At 43.0% G+C, this 14,598-nt stretch overlaps 1 protein-coding gene across 9 annotated transcripts in view; it reads left to right on the plus strand.

Annotated features, from left to right (window-relative positions):
* The window catches only part of itpr1b (inositol 1,4,5-trisphosphate receptor, type 1b), a 127,986-nt gene continuing 113,388 nt past the window's right edge, over positions 1-14,598 (plus strand). For all 9 annotated transcript variants that reach the window (XM_042088140.1, XM_042088141.1, XM_042088142.1 and 6 more), the window contains exons 1-3: positions 1-170; positions 1,845-1,958; positions 7,034-7,104. In XM_042088140.1, coding sequence (XP_041944074.1) covers positions 1,867-1,958; positions 7,034-7,104 — 163 coding nt within the window. In that variant the 5' untranslated portion in view covers positions 1-170; positions 1,845-1,866. The remainder of the gene's footprint in view (positions 171-1,844; positions 1,959-7,033; positions 7,105-14,598) is intronic.

A 14,598-nucleotide genomic window follows, 5' to 3' on the forward strand; every position in this document is an offset into this window, starting at 1 on the left:
GGTAAGAAGAGGAGTACACTGAAGTGTAATTTAACTGTAAACCAGGCGCCGCATATGACAACTCGGGATTCAGTATAATGGAATTAAACGTGGACTGTGTTGTGGACATTTCTCTTCGTTGAACGAGTTTCGCCTGCTGTCATCCCCTGCAAGCTCTTCATCTTGTGAAGGTAACGTAAAGTTTACCCGTAACTCAAGTCGTCTGGAGGTAAAGAGAAAATGAACAGCATCTTCATTCTACCTGGCTAGTCAACACTACGTTCATTCAAATAATTAAGTATTTATAACGTGTCTATTTGATTATTTAGTTGGTTGATGTCACAATTCTCGTAGCCACATTGTTTGCTTGACTGAAATGCATTTTCAGCAGATGAAAATGGCAGGTTGAGCTTAAAGGCGATAGACAGTGAAGAGCGCAGAAAAGTGAATTGATATCCAGCAGCAAGGGTGCCAATTGAGTTAAGCTAACTTGACGCTAGCCACGATTATTTCAACATATCTAAGAGAGTCAAGGTTACACTGAAACAGGCAACTGATTTACAATGTTACTACAATGTCAGTCCAGCGAAGCCTGAAATCAAATGTAACAATCAGCAAGTTCTCTCCGGACCCCAAGCAAGCAACGAACCAGGTGGAAATAAAATGAGAACGTAGACGCCTACATAATATCTGTTCTCCCTTTTTGAGATCTTCGTGTTTGTGTTTAGTGACTGCTAATGTAGCAGATATTGATAACAATATCAATGTTAAGGAAGGGATAGCATTGCTTGCCTTAACCAGGGATTTATAGAGGCAGCAGTCGAGCGAGGTTCGATAGGAGCACCACCGCTTGTACAGTCAGTAAGTCAGCCGATAAGCCCTTTTGCGGCCTCCGAAAATAAATTATGCCACCTTCAGCATGTAGTAATCTGAACGAGCCTAGTGGTTTTGTCGGAGGGGGCACACGAATCAATGTAAATATCAGAGCTAACGTGGTGACATAAAGTTAGGTAAAGAGACACACTGACGCTCCTTAAAAATATTAGGGGGAAGTGGTCGTGCAGCATCTTGATGCTTGTAAGTGACGCGTCGCCAAGCATGTTGTCAAACTTGCAAGCACTGTCTGCGGGCAATGTGTTATGCTATCTAAGGCCTAAATGAGTAGGCTATGTTCAAGTCTTCAACCCTTGACAGTTCCGCCGTTAGGGTCACATGAGTGTAAGTTTAGAGAGGAGCAGCATATTTTCTCCTGAATAGGAATAGTATATACTTTTCAGTTTAAGGTTATCAAGCATCCAATACACTCTAACCTTTGCTTAAGCTTTGACAGCACTAATGTTTTTTGTCGTCTTTCCATGTACATTCATTACACAAAACAGTTGTTATATGTTTTAAATGCACTAGATAGAAAGGTGTTGCAAAAGGTAAATAGGCTATTCACACTGATGATTAAATGAAGAATTTCAAAATTTCTACTGTGTTGACTCTGTTGTTTGTCAGGTAGCAAACTTTTCTACAACCCTCTATTCAGCCTTTGCAGAATGAACGTGCTCTCCACATTGGCACAATAGCATGTTGTTATGTGGTCTTTACAGTGACAGTGATATATGTCTTATTTTGTTTTCCAAAGAAGCACAGTACAGGAGATGATCATTCTTCTTCTTCAGTAGACAGTTAGTAAACACGACATACAACCAATGTCCCAGATAGAGCACATTTAATAGGCTGCCCAAAAGTTATCCTCCTGTTCCTAACCAAACAAAACAAAACAAAAACGGTGCAAGTCTAAGTTGGTGATCACATCCTCTTGATGTCCTTTGCTGACCTATGCATTAGTGATCTGACATCTCACCTTGCCCTTGCAGGTGCAGTCAAGCTTGGAGAAAGATGTCGGACAAGATGTCTAGCTTCCTCCACATCGGGGACATCTGCTCCCTGTATGCGGAGGGCTCCACAAATGGATTTATCAGTACATTAGGGTAAGTGGGAACACTTTACATGTCACCCTTGTCTTTGACCCCCCCCCCCCTTCCTCTCCCCCTCTTCCACTTCCACTGACAAGCACTGATGAACAGGGTGGTGTACTGAAAATGGGACTTTGCTAAATTGATATTCTGCATATAGCCCAAAGCAGTAGATGGCAGAGAAGTGGCTCCATGCATTGCACACCTGACAGGAAGGGATGAAGCTTCTGAATCAGCGTAGTTTAGCCGACGTGACCCTTTCCACACTTTTTTTTTCTGCTGAAGTCTATAAACTTTTCTGGTCTTTTTCAGTGTGGCGGTGCAGTAGCTGATGTATTTGTTGTGAAGTATCATAAGTGCTGTTCGGGGACAGCTCAGAAAAGATAGACAGGTTGATGGTGCGATAGAGAGAAATAGTGAAAGACTAAGAGAAACTGATGACCCAGTGGGAAATGAGGTGAGTGTAGTTCAAGCAGGAAAACAAAGGAGAGCATGAATGAGTGGGAAAGTCAAGAGGAAACAGAGTTACTGTGTAGTCAGCAAAGAGGAAGAGCCGCTGACTAGACTAGGCCATTGGTTACCTGTCAATTACAGAATTCATTTTAAAGTTTTACTTTTTGTTTTCAAAGCCCTAAATGGAATGGCACCACAGTATATCTGTGACCTTTTAAGTCCCTACTGTCCTTCTAGGCCACTGAGGTCTTCCTCACAACTTCTCCTATCAGTTCCAAAGGCAACCCTTAAAACTAAAGGTGATTTTTCTGTTGCTGCCCCTAGACTCTGGAACAATCTCCCTATAGAAATGAAGTCCTCTCCCACCATCAGTAGTTTTAAATCCAATTTAAAGACCCATCTATTTTCTTTGGCCAATAATGTCCATTAATTTCTCTCCTTGTTTGGTTGTTTATTTTTATTTTATTTTTTATTTATTTAATCTTATTTCTATTTCTTTTCTGCATTATATTAACTGGCATCTAACTTTACTGTACATCTTTCTCTTGGCCTATAGTAGTTACAGTAACCATATGTTTATTTTGATCTACAATCATAATCTGTTTATTATTATTATTATTATTATTTTGTATTTTCATTTATTTATTTGTATTTTTTTTGTAATTTATGTCTTTATTTTTTGTTTTTATTACTGTTTATTTTATTTCTAAGCACCTTGGGTCAATAACATTGCGTTTAAGTGTGCTATATAAATAAATATGACTTGACTTGACTGGGATGCTAACTGGGTGTGTGTGGAGGGGCGGAGTGGTGGTGGTGATGGTGGCAGAGAAGGAGGAGGAGGAGGAGGGGAGGAGGAACAGGTTGGTCGCGTTTGAACGCCTTTGCAGGCTAGGCTGCTCGGCACCAATTTCCTCTTTTTGCTCCTCCATGCAAAGTGTGTCGCCGGCACCTCGAAGGGAAATATGAGCATGAGGAGTCGGGCAGTGAGTGTGAAGGCCTACTGGCAGCTCTCCGTGCGTGTTCCTCCCCAGACACACACACACACACAGCTGTGGTCACATCACCGGAGCCGCAGAGCATGTCATTTGCTGTGTGCTGCTCTGTTGTCCTTGTTCAAGGCACACTTATTTCCCATCAACAACTGTGGCCTGCGTTCTACACACCCGCGGTCATAGTCACTGTGGGGATGGGTTTGCAAATTGGACACACTCTGGGCCCTTGATGGCTTCCATCAGCACAAGCGTGTTTGTGGTGTATCTCATCTCTCGAGAACGACAAGGCTGCTAACTGACTAGCCCATTTGATGGCATGATGATTAGACACACCCTTCAACTGAACTGGAGCTAGTAACTGATCATCATATTTGTATGTCACAAGCTCATCCCAAGCTTTTTTTTGGTGAATGGCATGTTCTTTTCTTTCTGTTAGTCAGTCTCTTTTTCTCTCTCTCATTTACTTTGCTACTTTTTTTTTCCCCTGGTCTACATCCATCCATCCCTCCATCCACCCCTCCATCCATCATGTCTGCCCGTGCTCTGCCCTTTTCTCAGTGCTCCAAACTGAACCTCTTAATCGCACTCTGCCACTTCCTGGCACATGCGCCCCTGTCCTCTCTGCCATGTCTCCCTCTTTCTCTCACCCTCTGTCACTCTCTCTGTCTCTCTCTCTCTGTCTGTCTGTCTGTCTGTCTGTCTGTCTCTCTCTCCCCCTCTCTCTCCATCTCTGTCTCGTTCGGTCTGTTGTCTTTCTCTCTTTTGCTTCCGTAGTAGCTTTACGTCACCCGTCCATAGCAACGAGCGCCCATGTCGCTTTGAAGAAACACCACCTTGGCAGTGTTCATTTGTCATGCCGCCTGGCTGGCACTGTTTTGCTCGGTAATCACCCCCCCCCCCCCCCCCCCCCAACCACCTCGCCCTCCCCTCCCTTCCTCCTCCCCTGCTGAAGATGAGCTGCTGGTTGGCATTGATTAGATCGGGTGGCAGGGGAAGGGGAAAGAGTGGGGCAAGGAAAAGGTGTCTATTTTTAGAAGCATTTGAAGACAAGGTGCTCCGTTGTGCTCTATGGCAATGACCTCCAAGTCACGAGCTTGCGCATAATATGGCCACCTGGGCCGCAGCTGGTCTGGGGTGACATGTGCGGACCTTGACTGCCCAGTAGACAGACTGCTGTTCAGAGGCCACGGAGCCAGAGGTGGGTAAATATAGCCCCTCTATCTATTGAGGCTGTCTGTCTGAAGCCTTTGCCACTGTGGTTGAGACACACAGGAAGAGACAATCACCCATCCGCACCGTTATTATGTGTTTTGGAAATTGCTACCTTTAATTTATGGCGCATGTTAGCTGACCCTCCCCAGCTCTTCACATATTTGCTGTTGCCTGTGTGTTATCGTGTCCAGTTAAAGCTAAATAGGCCTAGGATTTATAGGTTTCTGTACACTGGCAATCTCCACCAACAGATTATAGCCGATAGGAATGGCATCCTCATAGCAAAGAAAATCGCTGACGTCTCCTATGCAGTAGCTGCATCCTACACACAGTATAAGAGTGCTTACAGGGCAAAGGACACCAACCTTCTATATTTATCAGCCACATTGAACTCTATTAATGGATCTATATAAGTATAAGTATATATACTTTTTTGATCCCGTGAGGGAAATTTGGTCTCTGCATTTAACCCAATCGGTGAATTAGTGAAACACAAACAGCACACAGTGTACACACAGTGAGGTGAAGCACACACTAATCCCGGCGCAGTGAGCTGCCTGCTACAACGGAGGCGCTCGGGGAGCAGTGAGGGGTTAGGTGCCTTGCTCAAGGGCACTTCAGCCGCGGCCCACTGGTCGGGGTTCGAACCGGCAACCCTCCGGATACAAGTCCAGAGTGCTAACCAGTGGGCCACGGATGCGGATCTTGTGTTGGTTTTGTGAAAGATTCCTGTGACATGAATTGCCTTTGAAAAAAAAGCTGAGGCTGACTAGACTAGCTGATGTTCTCGTTCTGTTTAGTGATGCACGCACCGATTGGGAAATTATGGAGCCGATATCGGTGCAGATACAGTGTAACAATTTCACTGATAACCGATGCTGATACCAATATTTTTTTTCTTTGTTTCTTTACTTAGTTTTTGTTGTTAATTATGCCCTTTAGTAGAGTGGAAACAACAACCTTCTTAAAAGAATAGCTGAACCCTTTCCAAGTCTTTCAGGCCTTCATAGCACAGCATTTGCCTAGTGCAGAATTGATGCAACATAGAAACGAATACATACTGTATATCAGACAGCCACTGCCATCAGTGAATGTCATAAATTGCCCGATGGCCGATATCAGAAACAAAGCCGATGTTGGCTGATATATATCGGTGCATCCATAGTTCTGTTGCATTATTGTTTCAAGTTACACAGTGGAGTCTCTGGTATTATGACTTTAAAAGGTAATCAGCATCCTATAGCATTTGACTTGAGTGACATGTGGTAGTGCGTCAGTAGATACTAACTACAGTACTTCTGCAACTTAGTGTTAACCCAGGTCAGAACTAACCTGGCAATAGCCAGATGAATTTCGCTCCGCCTAGCTCCACTCATCCATCTGGAACCGATCCATTGAAGTGTTGCTTCAGAAGGCTGGGCCTAATCAAAAAATGCTTGCATATGATTGAATAAGCCACTTGTCCGTCATCTATTGACGTGCTACTTCAACCACTCACATCGAAGCCAACCCGTGACGCTAATAACAGACTCACAGTCGCTTCTACGCTATGTCACATCTATGAAACTCCCGCCCTGCGTCCTGATTGGCTAAACCATAAAGTTGGTTGGAGAAATCACTCTCAATGGAAGAGGTCCCAGATGGATGTGAGTGAAGCTAGGCGGAGCTAAGCGGAACGACATTCATCTGGCTAGGGTCAGGTTAGGTCAGAACTGTATTACTTGAAGAGATACAACTTTAGTGCTGATAACATCTAGAAAGTATTCAAACAGAAACCAATGTGATCATGTGTGCCGATTCATTCACACTGACTGTAAGTTACTGCCGAAACAGTCCGAAACTGTTACAGAACATGCTCTTAGAAGGGAGACTTCTCTTCTGCTGACCTTGGCTGAGTAGGGGATTTATGTGACTACACGGAAGTGCTCTCCTCTCCCTGCGTCTCGTCCACTATCAACAGTGGCACGTCTCAGACCCCAGGGGGTCTCTCGTCGTCTTCCATGAGTGCCGAAATGTTCCTCCCGTCAGCACAGGCCTTCTATCCATTTTGTAGAAGGTTTTCAGCAGCGCCGGCTTATCCCTGATATTTAAAACGGCGATTGGGGAAGAATGCTGTGGGAAGTTTTTAAGCTGTGTGTCTGTGAATTTGGATGAGGGGTATTTTTAGTGCAGCTGTCTCTCGACATGATGGTATGAAGGGCACCTCTGTCAGTGAGGAAGTTCATCAAACAAGAACTATGCAACTATGCAGAATGTTTTCACTGAATTCTTTGCAATAATTCTTTCGCAATGGCTTATCTCAGAATGTGCCATGTTTGTATATGTAGGCTTATGATTTGATTATACCCTGTCAGTTCAGTTGTAAAGCAGTATGTTTTTCTTATTTACTGACATTTACTGACTTGTTGTGTCCATGCTTGCCCCCCCCAGTCTCGTGGATGACCGATGTGTTGTACAGCCAGACACAGGAGACCTCAATAACCCTCCCAAGAAGTTCAGAGGTAAAGAAACCTTCACTTTCACTTTCTCTTTCTCCCTATGTTTATTTGAGAGGAAGGAACTATGACTAGCTGTGAAAATGTGACCGTTCATGTCCAACATTTCATCAAGTTCCTAATGCCTTTTAACGTGAGTGTGTCAGAGTGTATCAGCAAGGTAATAAGCTGTGTTACACCCATGCACCTGCACTCTGCATTGGGTGAGCAGGACAAGTGAGGCTGCTGTTTATGGCCAACTGTCCAATATTAGACCATCACACGTACATACATTGGTTTTTGCATGCGTTTCATTTCTATGGTTTTGCTATTTTTACTATTGCATGTGATGCTGTGACCCCAGCCAGTTAATATCCCTTTACTGGACTTTTCATGGCCATTGTTCCTGTTCAGATGCATCGGTGTGAGAAGCTCAGGGACAAAGACATGAGTCATCATTCATTGTAGCCTCTACGTTCATGAATGCAGTAGTATGCTTTGTCTCCATATAGCAATGCCGGCTTTTTTAATAATTTATATATATATATATATATATATATATATATATATATATATATATATATATATATATATATATATATATATATATATATATATATATTCAGAGAAATTCAGTGATTCAGAGAGATTTATTTGTCACATACACAGTTATAACAGTATACAACTAGTAGTGAAATGTAATGTAAGGACGTGGGCCTTAGGTTGAGGTTCTCTTTGGCTAACGTAGGCAAAAGGCTATCGCACCCTGAATTCTGCTGGGATGTGGAGAGAGGACCTGCTGTCCAGCGTTGTGACACCTGAGCCTGTATTTTCGATGCAGTATCGCCGATGCTAATTAACCTTGCGTTCACCTGCCTCCCAGGGCTAGCATGTGGTAACTCTACGCAGCAGGGCACAGTTGGTGGGTGCCAGTAGGAGGTCTTGTGGTGGCAAGCTGTGGGGGGGGGGGTGGGGGGGGTGTTAAGGATCCTAGCGGTGCACTGCAGTGCCTTTTGTTTATTGAATCCGCATGAGGAGCTTCCCATAGGCTATCACTTAGCCCAGCACAATGGGCCGGCTTTATTACTTCCTCTTTCTCATTCCATTTTTAACTTGGCTCTTGAATGAACCTTTGAATGAAGTTAGCCATATGCACTTTGGCAGAGAAGCACTGGAATTGAAGAGCGATTGATAAAAAAAAAAAAAAAACACCTTGTCCTGGTCAAGAGCTGAGCTACTGGGGACGTGTGACCACAGCCGCTGATGAAATACAGACTAAATCTTGACTCTCTCCACTCTTTGTCAGTGTGGATAAAGTGACTGACCAGCCTATAAATGTACAGACATTTTGTGATTCTTCAGGTTCCCTGTGCCCATGTGGAAGCATTAGGCCCCACTTCCTGCTAATGTAAGCGGTGGGACCTGCATTAGGAGATATCACAGTGATAAATGACCCAAGCACTCAGCAGAGTACGGGGGCCAAGCCAGCCTTTTCTGTTATGGAACGGCTCTGTTAATGTAAGCCCTTTCAAAAGTCCCCATAAAATGTTGCTGCGACTTTACTTGCACTGTACCTCATTCTGCATTCTATTCAGTCGGATTATTGGATAATTGCCCCAGGACTGCCGTAACTCAGTCCCCACTTTAGGTTGGCCCCATTTGGCTCAATGTAATTGAAGCTATTTGAGACGTAAAGCATATTTCAGCCATGTATGAGAGTGCTAGCACCATGATTTGAATGCATGAAATAGACCAGCTACAAGAGTGGGTGTAATCTCGACTTCCTATCAAGGGGGTGGTGGATGAGTTTTAATTTCAGTCAGACTACCTGAAGGCATGCGTCTTGATGTAGATCTTCTTCTGAGGAATTTTGAGTGGATATAGAATATGACGTGCATTGCTGTATGAAGGACTTTATCATGGACACTGGTCATTACATAGATAAACAGTGTTGCATATGGGCTCTAATTTGAATTCTGGGCAAAGTGCAAAGTCTAACTGGTCTTAAAGGCACCGTAAGTGATTCTAAGGAATTTCTAACCCATGATCTTTTTTGTCATATTCATTGAATACGTCCTCATGATTTGCTAGTTGTCCATTCACAAAGTGAAGCAAGCCTGTCCCCCAAACCATAACAAAACTGTTCCAGCTAATCACCATAAGGGGAGGACGGAGGTTCGGGGGAATGGCAATGACCGCGCCATAGAGTGGGCAGGAGAGGGGTGTTTTGCTTGCTGTTTGGTGTTCACATGTCAATGGATGTGACGTCATCCAGAATCACGTACTATGCCTTTAATGGCCTATGCAGAATGTCACATTGGTCTTTTACGATCAGAGAACCAGGGAGATTGGCCACATTACACGAGATGTAGCCTGTGTCGTCATATTTTCAGTGTTGTGTGTCGTCGTGTGTCGTCATAGTGTCAGTGTCGTGTGTCGTGTGTTGTTGTGTGTCGTCTTAGTGTCAGTGTTGTGTGTCGTCATAGTGTCAGTGTTGTGTGTCGTCATAGTGTCAGTGTCAACATGGGAGTCGTATTCTAACATGCAAGACTTTTAGTCGTAGGGTCGTGGAGCGTCACAGAAATCGCTGGTTGTTGAATATGTCACATTACAAGACACGTTCCTCCTTCGGCGTCGTTCCCGACTTTTTATATTCGGGCATGACACTGGAAATGTGTCAGCTGGAATCGTGTAATCTGCACAGGCCATAACTTTTACTAGAGCTTATTTTATAACTATGTAAAATCAATTTGATAATTTAACATGATGGGTGATACTTTAATCGCAAATTGTGACAATTCAGCTCAATGCTTTCACATGCCACATGATATCTAGGCCAGCGGTTCCCAAACTTTTTTTCCCGCGGACCACCTTTTACATCCTGACTCGGCTTGCGTACCCCCACCAGCCGACACATGATAACAAAACTCATTCTATGGACGCATTCCAGGCATCATGTTAAATTAGCCACCCTACATGATAACAAATAACAAAATCAAAATGTGCTACTGGTCTATGAGCTCTCAGGCTAAAAAAAAACAGTGTGTCTTAACAACATTAGACTGGTTAGATAGCACCTCACTGCAAACCACGCACTGTGGCTATGGGGAGTCTGTCTCCAAAATATTCCTCATCATACTTTCGTTTTCTTCGTGCAGTCTTTTTTGACTCTCTTATCCCCCTGCACTCCAGAGCCACCTCCACCTTCATCATTCTGCCCCCATCCCATCATCTGTCTCCTGCTCTGTTTCTCTCATTTCTCCTCTTCAATCACTTTAATTAGGCCTTTTGGACAGTGTCCGTCTTTTTAGCGAGTTTTCTATGTTTGCGTAGCCTTCTACCTAGCCTATACTGTACTTCTACGAAACTAACGCACCAGATATTCTGGCTGCCCACAGGAAATTACTGTATGTGCATTATGGGTAGCTTATTTTTAAATGAAAACATAGCCTACTATAGAGTTTACAAATGATTTCCTTTAATTTCACATTTCCGATTTGAAATTATGTATTATTTATTAATTAATTAGAGTATTAAATAATTCATAATTTTTAACACCTTTCCGACATTGCCCTTTTCATCTCGCGTACCCCCTTGTGGCAGCTCGCGTACCACAGTTTGGGAATCCCTGGTCTAGGCCATAGTTCATACAGCAGAACTTTGCCCTCCATTTAAATTAGCGTCTGATGCTTCTTTGATAGAGCAAACTTGTTGTCTTATTACCATGTTTAATTTGTTTTGGGCCTTTGGATGAGTTTTTTTTTTAGTTTTGCCCATAGACTGGCCTTGCCTTCACATTGCATTCATTATAGACTTTGGCCTTCCTGTGTAGTTGGTGTATGGACAGCTATAACAGTGTTCCATTGTATTACACACCTTGCCATATATGGGCATAGCCTAACTGTGCTGTTGAGTTCAGAACTGGACATTCTTGTTTTTCTGTTGTTTCTGCCCAGCAGTAAGACAGCTGGTAGCTGTGCATGCTTTTTACATAGCCTGTGTCAAGGTTTCTGTGATGAGGTTATATCTTTTATTGGTTCAAAACCCATTTGGTAGTAGTGTCAATAGCCTATAAGTTTAACCCTTAGAACCCGATTGACGCAGTGTGTCAAAAAACACACCCTTTCTTCTCTGTTACATTGCTCCGGAACATCGCAGCGATATGAAACCTTTATAGCGTGACAGGGCAGAAGTGGGGCTTGGAAAGCACGAGACCACGCACTGGAAATCATGAAATTAAATCAAATTTCATCATATTTACAGCTTTTACGTTTGAATTACTCGCGAACCCGTGATCGCATAGATATGGCAAGTATATCAGATGAAAGAGGAGACACAGGGCTATATATTGGTATCATGTATATCGATCCTTCTGGCTTATAAAAACAGACGAAGTGACTGCAAAATAATAACGTCATGTACACAAACCAACGCTGCATACCCATTACCCTCGTTTGAATTACTCGCGGACCCGTGATCGGATGCCACGCATGTCAGATGAAAGAGGAGACACAGAGCTATCGTTTGATACCAAGTACATCCTTCTGGGTTATAAAACAGACGAAGTGACAGCAAAATAATAACTTCATATAGCTGGACTTACCACGTTTTTGTCTGTTTTTGTGGCAAAGCATGTTTATAATCCAACGCTATCGTGTGTTACTCTATGGCAAAGCATATGTCATAATCCGGTTTTGAGATCATAGCAAATTCCTGCATGGCATCCAATTCAAGGCTCACATTGCATCCCAATTTGTTCAACAAAGAAACACCTTTTTTGCCTTTACTTTGTTTATGGCAATGCAGTAAAAAGTTGAGAATCATTATGAGTGCATACACACGCAGGCTAATACGCAAACTCGGGTCAAGTCAGGTCAGATCAGTTCGTGTCACAGATATGGAGCGCAGAAAAGTAATTTTTCATCAATAAATAAAAAAAATGGCATTTATTTCCGTAAATCACACACCACATATTTCTGTAAATTGCTCAGCCCCAGAGTATCCCTCCAACATGGCAATTATATTGCCAGATTCAGGACAGTCTGCCCTACACACAAATTAAATGCATGTAGAGCTATGAGCTTGCTGTGGTGAGATACATGTCAAAATATAAGAATTTTGATAATACGCTTTTTGTATTTTAATTCTTTAAAAATCAAAATATCAATCAATGCTAGTACTAATACATGAAATGATGGCAGATCTGGATAGCCTAGACTCTGCTGAAAAAAAACAATATATAATATGTGTGTGTGGCACTTAGAATGACCAGAATAAATCCTTATGAATAAAGGTAGGGAAAATGCCCTAAAAACAGCTTAGGGTTCTAAGGGTTAAAATGGAAAACTGAAACCAAACACTTTGTTACTGTTACAGTTTTGGGCTAGCCTGTGAACTAAAATAGGAAACCCACAGAAGCGGTGAGAATTTAACACCTTTTTTGTGAAACACAGGCAGTTGAATGAATCACCGTGAAATGAGCTGTACTTGCAAATTGTGCAAATTTTATTTTGCCATAGCCTATTACACATGTATTTGACCTTTTAGTTGAAACAAGAGGTCAGACAAAGAGCAGTGTGCAAAAATCGTCAGTTTTTCAAAGCATGTTTTGTACAACACATCAAGAGCCACTGGTATCATATTCAAATGAATTGTCATGGCACTTTAGTCAAGTGAAACCTGCCCAGTGAAGAACAGCTAAACCCTTTCATTACAACAGGCCGTGGCCGGGGTGAGAATAGCGGCACAAAGCGTCTGCTTCCCAACAATTGGGACCGCATGTCAATGACGCACGTCTTTCGGCGTGCACAAATATGTACGGAAGAGCATACCACTTGCTTAAGGCATGCATAAAGTAGGTCTGGGTTGCTGGTCCACTCAATGAAAAAGCTCTCACAGTACAACATCGCTTACGATATCGCTTGTTCCTGTTTGAGCTCATAAGGGTCTGGCATGTCTTTTTGATTGTGTCCTCACTGCTGCTGCTTCAAGGTGTATTAGTGTTTTGTGCCATCTGCAGTGTGCGCTGTTCTGGAGCATAATCTTTTTAATGCTGAGTTAGTGTCCTGTCATCCATCACCATGTTTGAAATGCAATGAATGCAGATAGATTTTGACTAAGGTAAACTCTCATTAAGGGCCACTTCTCAGCTGCTCTGAGTGCCAGGACAGAGTGAGCTCAGACTCTGAATACCCTCTGTGTGCCCTCCCACTGTTTTTTTTATTTTTTTATTATTATATTTTTAAATAACTCCAAAGCTGTTCCCCACCTTTTGATCTCTAAAACCACTTAGCATCTCTCTGGAGCTGTGACAGTGGTTTTAGTGAGAGGTCGACCCTCAGAGATTAAGAGTGTTTGTCAAGTCTGTGGAAATGCTTTGCCCTATTGTGTACTCCCGAAAGGGCATTGAGGAAAAACACACAAGTGAGACCATTTGAGGGTTTCACTGTCCATTTATGTCCTTTACTGAAAATGGGCTTGGATTGCATTTAGCGGATGTGACCAAGCCTCTGGCTTCTTACTTGACTGGTTTTTAATCACCTTTGTTTGTTTGTTTCCTGCAGTGTAGCATGTCCTCCCAAACATGGTTTTCTAGCTTCTCCTGTTTTGTTTTTTCTGTTTTTTTTAAATAAATCCCCTTTTTAGGAGTATTATTGTTTTTTTGTTATTTAAAAAGTCTTAAGGCAAATCAAAACACTGGGGCTACAACCAATAAATTGTCCAGTAATGGGAATCCATGCAGTTGTGAAGTAATAGACTGGTTATCCACTTAGGCTCTTAAGTCTTTCTGCAATGTGAACCTGCTCTGGCCTTTAGCTTGGGAAAGGATTGGGGGGAAAAAAACCCTCTCCAAAAGCAGACGGCATCAAATGATGTCTCTAAAGCCTGACCACCAAGGTCATTGCACGGACGACCACAAGCAGCCAGCCAGCCGGCCAGCCCTGCAAGCACTTCCAGTTATCCGCGTCGCATCCTGTCACAGCTATCGGAGACGTAGTGCTCCTCTGATGAGCACGAGGCCCTGGCGCGCTTCCCGAGCGGCCCTTTCCATAAATTACATTTGGAGCAAACTCCACTGACTGTGTGGGAATTATATTCTCAAGTCAAGGTCGTGAAAATGAAGTGTCCCTTTTTCCTTTTTTTGTCTGATATTAAAAATGTGCCAGCTCCCTGTTGCTTATTTGATCAGGCCAGCTTTTGTCCTCTGTAATGGCACCTTTGCTTTCATCAAATATACTTTACCATGGTTATGGACATTACGGTGGGCCTCTGCTGATGCGCTGTTTGGTTTAGTGCGTACCACTTACTTTATATTGTTTATGGCTTAGTGAAATTAGCATGATGATCCTGTGCCATTGCAGCAAAGGTCAGCCATACATTTGCTCATCATGGAAAGAGTAAAGAGCTCCCAGATGGGCCTGCTCCAGTATCTGGATCCATGTCGTGTGTGTGTGTGTGTGTGTGTGTGTGTGTGTGTGTGTGTCTGTATGTGTGTGTCTGGTATCCTCAGTTAAAATATAC

This window comes from Alosa sapidissima, chromosome 4 (genome assembly GCF_018492685.1).
Source record: "Alosa sapidissima isolate fAloSap1 chromosome 4, fAloSap1.pri, whole genome shotgun sequence".
Lineage (NCBI taxonomy): Eukaryota > Metazoa > Chordata > Actinopteri > Clupeiformes > Clupeidae > Alosa > Alosa sapidissima.